The 9,886-nt window shown below is 35.9% G+C and overlaps 2 protein-coding genes across 2 annotated transcripts; both read left to right on the top strand.

The window, feature by feature from the left end:
• The first annotated feature begins 2,266 nt into the window (after positions 1–2,266).
• On the top strand, positions 2,267–3,114 carry LOC132605334 (uncharacterized). The gene is made up of 2 exons (XM_060318518.1): positions 2,267–2,340; positions 2,824–3,114. Exons 1-2 carry the CDS (start codon positions 2,289–2,291, stop codon positions 3,015–3,017), a joined length of 246 nt encoding a protein of 81 aa, XP_060174501.1. The 5' UTR covers positions 2,267–2,288; the 3' UTR covers positions 3,018–3,114.
• Positions 3,115–3,890: 776 nt separating this feature from the next.
• Positions 3,891–8,362, top strand: LOC132606636 (beta-galactosidase 13-like). Its single transcript, XM_060320213.1, has 17 exons — positions 3,891–4,213; positions 4,318–4,413; positions 4,563–4,675; positions 4,764–4,830; positions 4,919–5,155; positions 5,237–5,331; positions 5,420–5,525; positions 5,609–5,693; positions 5,807–5,925; positions 6,014–6,178; positions 6,269–6,447; positions 6,535–6,644; positions 6,731–6,840; positions 6,946–7,053; positions 7,166–7,273; positions 7,365–7,510; positions 7,608–8,362. Exons 1-17 carry the CDS (start codon positions 4,043–4,045, stop codon positions 8,080–8,082), a joined length of 2,490 nt encoding a protein of 829 aa, XP_060176196.1. The 5' UTR covers positions 3,891–4,042; the 3' UTR covers positions 8,083–8,362.
• Positions 8,363–9,886: the final 1,524 nt, after the last annotated feature.

The following is a 9,886-nucleotide window of genomic DNA, read 5'->3' as shown; positions in this document are numbered from 1 at the left end:
ACTTGCTGAATCTGCCAGTGCACCTGCTTAACAATTTGAGACTTTCCTTCGTGGAACACTTGTCGCACAAATCCCTGATAGGTCCTCGAATCAGCAGTGTTTAAATGTACCATAAGGATATCATTCTTGTTACAATTGTTGTCAATCTAGGATTAGTACAAATGAATGAGGAAATCTAGTGCTAACCGGGAGCTCTGTCAGATCGCCATTTAGGAACTTAGCTTCTAAATGTTACAGAACACTTCGACGAGGAATTCATTATTGAACATTAATGTATTGCTTGTGGATATTCCCCTCGTCAATTTGAAAATCAATATATTTGCTTGTGCATATTGCCCTCATCGAGCTCATTATTTGAAAACCAACGATGAGGAGCAGTGACATCGTCATACTTCGACAGGGGTTGTATGTTCCGTCTGGCTTTCGCATGAAGCAGTGGTGATGATGAGGAGCAATGACCGGAGCTCCGACAGCGATATTGAGAGCAGAAGGGAGGGAGAAGGAGGGAGGCGAGAGAAAAATGTGGATACAGGGGTTGCTTTTTTATTTTAACCTATTTTGTATGTTTATGGAATGTAATTGATATATAGTTATGGAATGTAATTGATATACACTTTTTAGTTATGAGGTGTAAACAAATTAAAGTATAACTACTAGAGATCTAATGTTAGCTACACCATGTAGATTTCCCATAATTAAAATTAGTGACGCGCAATATTTCATTAGGAATGGAAGGGGAGAGGACTTACGTGAGACCAACGTCTCTACTGAATATATTATTTATAACAAGTAAATATTATTTACGAACAACTTTTACCTCTAAATAACAGGAATAATAAATATTGTATCATTATTTACAATAAATTATTATTTATGAAAAATTTAAACAGGCAAGGAAGGTGAGAGGACTTACCTTAAAAAAAATTTAATAAAAGAACGTTAATTATGTTTCTCAGTTGGGACGATAGCTTCTAAAGCTCTCTCATTATACAAAAAAGGGTAAAAATTTACTCGCATCAGATGTTGCACTAAAGGAATAGATGCATTACACGTATTTGTACATACATTTTTCTCACTTAACTGTGGTTTTTTATCATGCATTTTTACTTCATTGATCACTTAACCATGATAGTTTGATATGATTTGGTGTAAATACCCATTGCATGTAAACAGGGACGACTCAATGAAATTCGTGGCCTGAAGCCAAATCTTAATAAGAGGTCTCAACTATATTCAATTAAACTAACTTCTGTGTGCGCCATGTGTGCATTTTGTGCATCACACGTGCATCCCGTGTGCCCACTTGCATCCAATGTCAATTAATAATAAATTTTTTTAAAATCACATAAATATTATTTTTTAAACATGTGTGAAAGGTATACTTCTAAAGTAAAATGAAATTAGTGCAAGCTCCAAATAATGAAGAATTGTCCTATTTCAGCTAACTTGGTAGTTAAACTCAAACTTATTAAATATTGTTTAAACTTTGGGACGGTTGTTTCTTGGAATAGTTTGCTGAGCATAGGAGACTACTACTACGAGCTATTTTCTAGATTAATTCAATAATTTTAAGAAAAAAAAATCTCTACCCCTAATTTTCATGTTAGTAACTATTGAAAAATGACCCCCAAAATTTAGGGGACTAAAACACTTGCCATTAGTGGCTTGTGTATTGAGCCGGCCCTGCAGTAAGTGTTTACCAACAAAATTTTTGATTCTTTTTATTTATGTACAATCTTATAATAGAATACTTGTCAATTCTGAGAACATGATGGTCATATGATTTTTTTTTTCTTTTTCAAATGGTCATATGAATAGAATACTCAAAATTTGCGACGCCATTTGGAGATGAATCCTGAACAATTAAAGGTCAGTAATTACCGAAAGAGAAGGTTCATAGAATTTGAAGTTCTCACAAACTGAACGGAAAAATGATTTAAAAAGGAAATCTAATAAGCATGGGAGAATTTATGATTCTACTCTTTTTGGATGAATCATTTAGATTTTATAATTACTAGAAATGCAGATCATGCTCTGAATAAAAGGCAAAGAAGTTAAACGAGGAAGAACTTTTTGTGGAAAAAATAATTCATATAGTTTATAATACTAAAAAAGGAAGTACTTTTTATGGAAAAAAGTTCATAAAATTATTATATAGACCAAGGAGACATTTTTATGGAAAAATATTCATAAAATCAACTCTGCCATCTATTTATATGGCTATAGTTTTGCTTGAAAACTGGTGAATTTGAAGAAGAGTTACATACACATTATTTAGCTATTTCACCATGGCTAAGCTTTCTTTCCTCCATCTTTGTTTGCTTGCTTTTCTACTGTCAGGTTGGTATTGATAAGTATATGTACCATCTACACTTTTATCAATTTTCATTCTCTATTTCTGCTATCTTTGTAGGTTTTTTCTCCTCTTTTATTTATTTTCTACGTATCTGCTGATCAAAATGTTTGGGTAATATGTCAAAGTATAGAGAAAATCTATATTGCAAGAGCATCACATATTAATATCGTTATATTCTTAACGGTTGAAATACTTCAAGGATTATTTGGAAAAGCAATTAAAGTATCTTCAATCAAAGAAAATTTGTATAATTGTCGCCTATTAGTAATACGGCAATGTTTACGGAGCAAAGTTAAGGTCCTAATTAGGATCCCATGATTTTTATTGATATAGTAGGTCAATTGCTAGCTACATATTTGAGTGCATATAGAAAGGAACATCTTTTTATAATATAAGTATGTTTAGTTTATTCTTTTAGCCTTTGGAAGGAGGCAATGTAATTTTTAAAGTATGTGTGTCATTGGCAGGTGTATTAGTTGATGCTCAAGCTAAGAAAAGAAAGAGATGCAGCGCAATATTACATCGAAATCAATGTGACGCTCAAAGCTGTTTGGATGAATGCAACAAGATTCATGGCAAAGATAGTTTCACTGGAGTTTGTGCTGGTCTTGAACCACAAAGTTGTGTCTGTGTTTACTATTGTGGGCCTCCAGTGTATTAGCTTTTATTGAATAAATTTTTTTCACTATTTCAATGAATTAAAATTAAAGTTATGTAACGTACGATGATTTAATTATGATTTTTCATTGCCAAAAGTATTGATTCTTTTTTTTTTTCAATAATAATAATTTCATAGATTGATTAATTTTATCCTTACATGAATCTTTAGAGTCTTTTGAATCTTTATTTTTAATAAAAATTAACAACTATTCAAGCACATCGTTTTCACAAAATCTCCTAGCCCCGGACAATTTTTCTAAGACGGGTTCTTAAAGTTGACTAAATTGATTGAGTGATTTGGTAGGTGAAATGACAATAGTTGAATGAATTTTCTGTTACAAAACAAAGTTGAGTGACTTTCTAAGATAATTACTATTAGTTGAGTGATTTTTTGAGATAATTCCTTGAGTGACTTTTTGAGATAAAAACTATTAATTAAGTGACTGTATGAGAAACTAACTCATATCTTCGTTACAAGTTTATCATGTCATTAGAAATTTCCAAATTACCTTGATAAAGCACATACTATTGTATGATATATATTGCCCAAGTAGATACAAGTTTCTACAAGATATTATATGTGTGATTGAACAAATATGCGAGCAAATAGAAAAGGAAAAACCAACTATTTTAATGTGCTTCTGTTTCAAACAAAATAAGATAATAGAGGAGGAACAAAAATAAGGATAAAATGAGGGGTTGAACAATTCTCCAATGACTCCTAAGAATAAGTTTCCCGTTTAATTATAACCATTCATCAATGGTAGTTAGAAACTACTACAAAATAGCAACAAAAAGGAAGAAAACAGGCCATGAATTTCTCCAAGCCTTGTATGTATCTCTGCTATCATTATTATAAATTGGATCAATAAATGATCATTCCAAGAGAATCAAGACAGCTTGATAACTTGGTGCCTCCTCCACAAAAGGAAGAGGTGCCGTTTAGCTCACTGTCTTCTTCTCCTTCTTGTCCTTGCATTGCACTCAATTTGCATAGTAAAAAAGAAAAAGAAAAAAAGAAAAAATATGGCTATATCAAGTCGGTTACTGTCGTTGGTCGTCCTCTCGTTGGCGGTTTCTTGTGCATTCGGAGAAAAAACTAAGGGGGTTACCTATGATGCTCGTTCAATGATCGTTAATGGGGAAAGGGAATTGCTCTTTTCTGGTTCCATTCATTATCCTCGTATGCCCCCTGAGGTAACTCCAATATCCACCGTGCGAATTAATTAAAAAAAAAATGTATAATGTATACCTATAGTATATGATCACGCTTATCCTGAACCTATCGACTGTTCTTTCAGATGTGGCCTGAGATCATAAGGAAAGCTAAGGAAGGAGGTTTAAACCTTATCCAGACTTATGTCTTCTGGAATCTCCACGAGCCTGTTCAAGGCCAGGTAATTAACATAAATGTGAAAATATGTGTGTATATTAAGATGTACACATAACACATTATGTTCGAATCTTGAATATTTCTGTCATGCATGTGTTAAAAGATCATTGTTACAAATATTACGACTTATAATGGTTGTCTATGAATTTGCAGCTCAACTTCGAAGGAAACAATGATGTGGTCAAGTTCATCAAGACAATTGGTGAACAGGGCTTGTATGTCACCCTCAGGATTGGACCATACATCGAGGCTGAATGGAATCAAGGGTATATATAAATCCATTAAAATTCTATATAATTTTGTTCATTCGTTAATATAATGTTGCTTAATAATGGCTTATTGTTCATGGAACAGAGGATTCCCATATTGGCTAAGGGAGGTCCCAAACATCACATTCCGTTCTTACAACGAACCATTCATCGTACGTGTTAAGGCGAAAACGTAGATAATTCTCTTAAATTAATACAGATACAAACTGGTTCTTAATTGTTTTGTGTTTTTGTTTGCAGCACCACATGAAAAAGTACTCAGAAATGGTGATTGATTTGATGAAAAAGGAGAAGTTGTTTGCACCCCAAGGAGGCCCCATCATCATGGCTCAAATCGAAAACGAGTACAACAATGTTCAACTAGCTTACAGAGACAATGGTAAGAAATACGTCGAATGGGCTGCCAATATGGCTACTTCATTATACGATGGAGTCCCTTGGATCATGTGTAAGCAAAAGGATGCCCCTCCACAAATCGTAAGTTTATCGATCTCTTCTTCAAATAACAATTAGTTAAAATGTGAAAGACATACATAACTCTCTTTTCAATTTTCCCAGATCAACACATGCAATGGAAGGCATTGTGCAGATACTTTCACCGGCCCCAATGGTCCCAACAAACCTTCTCTATGGACTGAAAATTGGACCGCCCAGTAAGTATATACATCTTTTCTCTAATGTTTAAGAGATTGGTAATTTTATGTTTAAGTTCTAACATTTGGAAAAAAAAATGATTTGCAGATATAGGACATTCGGAGATCCACCATCACAAAGAGCAGCAGAAGATATTGCATTTTCTGTAGCCCGTTTCTTCGCAAAGAACGGAACTCTTACAAACTATTACATGGTATATGGTAGTCTTTTGATTTGATTATTTTCTCATAAACCTTAATTAGTCATATCTAAATTAGTTTCACTCTTGTTTCCCAGTACTATGGTGGAACCAACTTTGGAAGAACAGGCTCATCTTTCGTGACAACTCGTTACTATGATGAAGCTCCCCTTGATGAGTTCGGTTAGTGCATGCTGCCCTTAAATTTTATGCACTAACAGTGTAAAAAATATTACAAAACAACACATTCCCATGCAAAATGTTTTAACTTAAGAGATATTTGTATATCTTTTCAGGTTTGTATAGGGAACCAAAATGGAGTCACTTGAGGGATTTGCACAGGGCTTTGAGGCTATCAAGAAGGGCTCTCCTTTGGGGAACTCCCACTGTACAAACAATCAACCAAGACCTTGAGGTAATATATAACGAATTTGTATTGTATTAGTTGACCCTAGACAAAATTGATAGAAAACTTATACATCTTAAACATTACTATTTCACAGATTACAGTTTATGAGAAGCCAGGAAGTGATTGTGCTGCCTTTTTAACCAACAACCACACAACTAACCCAGCCACCATCAAGTTCAGGGGTAAAGAATATTACCTACCTGAGAAATCCGTTAGCATTCTTCCCGACTGCAAGACCGTTGTCTACAACACTCAAACGGTAAATTTTGTTACATAGAAAAAAATGTAGAAGATTTCAATTATTTGAAATGGACACTGAAAATCCAATGTTTTCTGTTATGGAAAACAGATTGTCTCCCAACACAATTCAAGGAACTTCGTGGCATCAGAGAAAGCAAAGAATCTTAAATGGGAAATGTACCAAGAAAAGGTCCCGACCATCAATGACTTGGCACTTAAGAACAGGGAACCTTTGGAACTCTATAGTTTGACAAAGGATACCTCAGATTATGCTTGGTACAGTACAAGGTAATTACTATTAAATTTTTCATTGTCTTTTTTTATCTTGATTGATCAAATTGAGTTTACTCTAATGCTGGAATTGTTACATAATAGTCTCACCTTCGATCGCCATGACTTGCCCATGAGGCCTGACATCCTCCCCGTCCTGCAAATCGCAAGTATGGGTCATGCATTGGTTGCCTTTGTTAATGGCGAATATGTTGGTATGTACATTAATGGTTATAGCATGTTAAATTGCACTGATAATGTAAAATTTATTTACTTAACAATTGCTGGTATTACATTTCAGGGTTTGGACATGGTAACAACATTGAGAAGAGCTTTGTCTTCCAAAAGCCTATCATCTTGAAACCCGGAACTAACACCATCTCAATTCTGGCTGAGACCGTTGGCTTTCCGGTACTCTCTTCTTTCTGACCAATACCTTCATTTTGCACATTAAGTACAAATATAAGAAATTACCATTACCATCAAGACAATTTAACTTGTTATCTACAAATACAGAATAGTGGAGCCTACATGGAGAAAAGGTTTGCTGGACCCAGAGGCATAACAATTCAAGGTTTGATGGCTGGAACTCTCGATGTAACCCTAAACAACTGGGGACATGAGGTACACATACAAAACACATAATTATATTCAATTATATTTGATCTTTTTCAACCTTCAAAAGATATATGGTCAACTAATTGATAACCAAAATGATTTGTTGGTCATTTAACAGGTAGGTGTATTTGGCGAAAAACAAGAACTGTTTACTGAAGAGGGTGCAAAGAAAGTAAAGTGGACTCCATTAACTGGTCCTCCCCAAGGAGCTGTTACTTGGTACAAGGTATAAGCGCAGAAATATTTCCTTATTAAATCATATATAAAACAATTCTATACTTTAGATGTATATAACTTAAATTCTTCTTGGACCGCAGACTTACTTCGATGCCCCCGAAGGCAACAACCCAGTGGCCTTGAAAATGGACAAAATGCAAAAGGGTATGATGTGGGTGAACGGTAAAAGCCTTGGTCGTTACTGGTCATCTTTCCTCTCCCCTCTTGGACAGCCCACTCAATTCGAGTAAGTATATCAATGAAAACACCACATAAATTTTTAAAAAATCCCTAAATAGTCTAAAATATGAAAAGTGTAACATATTTTACGTGTGATATTTCAGGTACCACATTCCAAGAGCTTTCTTGAAGCCAACCAACAATCTCCTAGTCATCTTTGAGGAAACTGGTGGTCACCCAGAAAGCATTGAAGTCCAAACAGTAAACAGAGACACAATCTGCAGTATCATCACTGAATACCATCCTCCTCATGTCAAATCATGGGAAAGATCTGGTACTGACTTTGTCGCAGTTGTGGAAGATCTCAAGTCAGGAGCACACTTAAGTTGCCCAGACAACAAAATCATCGAAAAAGTTGAGTTTGCTAGCTATGGTAATCCAGATGGTGCCTGTGGAAACTTGTTCAATGGAAATTGCACTTCTGCCAACAGTATCAAAATTGCAGAACAAAATTGCTTGGGGAAAAACACATGCACAATCCCAATTGAGAGAGAAGCTTACGACGAGCCGAGCAAGGACCCATGCCCTAACATCTTCAAGACTTTGGCTGTTCAAATGAAGTGTGGGAACAAGAAGTAGGGCTATAGGCTGAAAGTTTGGCTATGACATATAAATGTATATAGTAGACTTCATGCCTTGTATTCACTTGTTTTTTATTTCAAATAAAAGAACAATATTTCAGCCATATCTATTCTTTCATGAATTATATTCCCTGCTAATTATGGTTAGGAATGAAACTCACCATGTGGAAGCTAATTTTCTTGGTAGCTTCTCTATATGAAGATGATGGCAGTTTTTGTAAATTGAATAACACAACTAGCTGTTTTATCCTTAAATAAATTAACTCATGTTTCATAGATTGCATTGACCAAATTCATTGTATTAATTTGTTTTAATCTTTATGCATTTTCCCACTTAAACCATATTGCTAATTTTTTGCATATATAACTTAAATCAGTTTTTATAACCTTATAGAGCTTGAATGTCTTGTGCAAGAAAAATGATGATGGTCCATCGAAATTGTTGGCAACAAATTAAAGACGAGAAATGTGTTCAATTTTTCTTTTTATTGAGAAAACATATTATATATATTAACTAGCCGTTATAAAATGTGATCCTTTTCCTCCGTATTTGATTTGAAGGGTCATTAATATAAAATATAATTGGATATAATATTTATTCAGCTATTATATCGATCACAGTGTTGGATATTCTGAAAATGTGTTGCACCGGTAGCCCTCCAAGATCATCGAGTATAGACCTGCGCGCATTTAGCAAGAATATTGTATACGGTGAATACCGGATACGAGACAAACCGGAGGAACGAAGCCGGAGCAAGGAATGGGAATGGGGTGGCGATATTGTTCGCCCTAGACCGGGGTAAGGCTTGAACCGGAGCTGGGCATGAGCACCGACAGGTCTGCCTTCGACATCGTTAGGACATCCAAGCCCGATGACCCGAGCATTCGTGGCCGTTAGTCCGAGTAGCCGTTGGTCCGTGTGACCGGTGTATGCGGGCCACGCGCCAGTAGCGTCCTGCCATAGTCAACTACCTACCTTGCGTGTGTCAGGCGGCGCCGTCAGTCCAATCCCACCAAATCCGTGCAGAACGGTCCTTGTTGTCATTATTTTATTAACTGATATTGTAGGAGAACCATGGGAGTGTCACTATAAATAGGGCATATCCCCCTCCTTTGAGGGGGTTGGCTTCTTTATTTTTCCAAGAACACTTGTAATAGAAAAACATATATGCAATCTCTCTCTCAATATCTAATTCGGCCAAGGATACTCGTTTCCATTTATATTGTGTTTCTTCCATCAAGTATTCAACATTGTTCATAAACGTTTATATTCATAGTAAATTGTCATCATTAGCCGTTTTATTGAAGAACCCTCACATACATATTTTCTCTGTCTAATACACATCAAGATCCAAGCACATATCCTATACCCATCCACAAATTTAATTGATTATCCAAATCCGGGGTAAACAGTTTGGCGCCCACCGTGGGGCTAGGAAAATAGTGGTCTTTGGCCTTGATTTCTACCATATTCATCAAAACCAAAAGCGTCCCTACCCATCTCTGTGAAAACGGTCCGAATGGCTGACGTCGAACAATCCGGTCATGTCAATAATACCGAGATCGTGGCGGAAAACGAAGGGAGCGGGCTGCGGGCATTGCCGAACCCCGCTGATCCGAACCCCGTTGATTCAAGGGAAGGACTCAACCGGCAAAATACCGTAGATCAAGAGAACGTCGCCATACCGGCCACCGATCCTCTCAACACTCACCATTCCGTTACGTTATCCCGGGATCGGGGCCGAAGAGAACCGGACGCGCCAAATGATGGCATTAAATTACGTTTAATTTTTGAAATGCTG

Source organism: Lycium barbarum, chromosome 8 (genome assembly GCF_019175385.1).
Source record: "Lycium barbarum isolate Lr01 chromosome 8, ASM1917538v2, whole genome shotgun sequence".
NCBI lineage: Eukaryota > Viridiplantae > Streptophyta > Magnoliopsida > Solanales > Solanaceae > Lycium > Lycium barbarum.
This window is presented reverse-complemented; position numbering and strand designations above follow the sequence as displayed.

Excerpts from the sequence above, each read along its gene's own strand:
- LOC132606636 (XM_060320213.1), top strand. The coding sequence starts at position 4,043 with ATGGCTATATCAAGTCGGTTACTGTCGTTGGTCGTCCTCTCGTTGGCG. Across the intron at positions 5,526-5,608 it reads CTCTTACAAACTATTACATG|TACTATGGTGGAACCAACTT; the intron begins GTATATGGTAGT and ends CTTGTTTCCCAG. Across the intron at positions 6,841-6,945 it reads CTGAGACCGTTGGCTTTCCG|AATAGTGGAGCCTACATGGA; the intron begins GTACTCTCTTCT and ends CTACAAATACAG.
- LOC132605334 (XM_060318518.1), top strand. The coding sequence starts at position 2,289 with ATGGCTAAGCTTTCTTTCCTCCATCTTTGTTTGCTTGCTTTTCTACTG. Across the intron at positions 2,341-2,823 it reads GCTTGCTTTTCTACTGTCAG|GTGTATTAGTTGATGCTCAA; the intron begins GTTGGTATTGAT and ends TGTCATTGGCAG.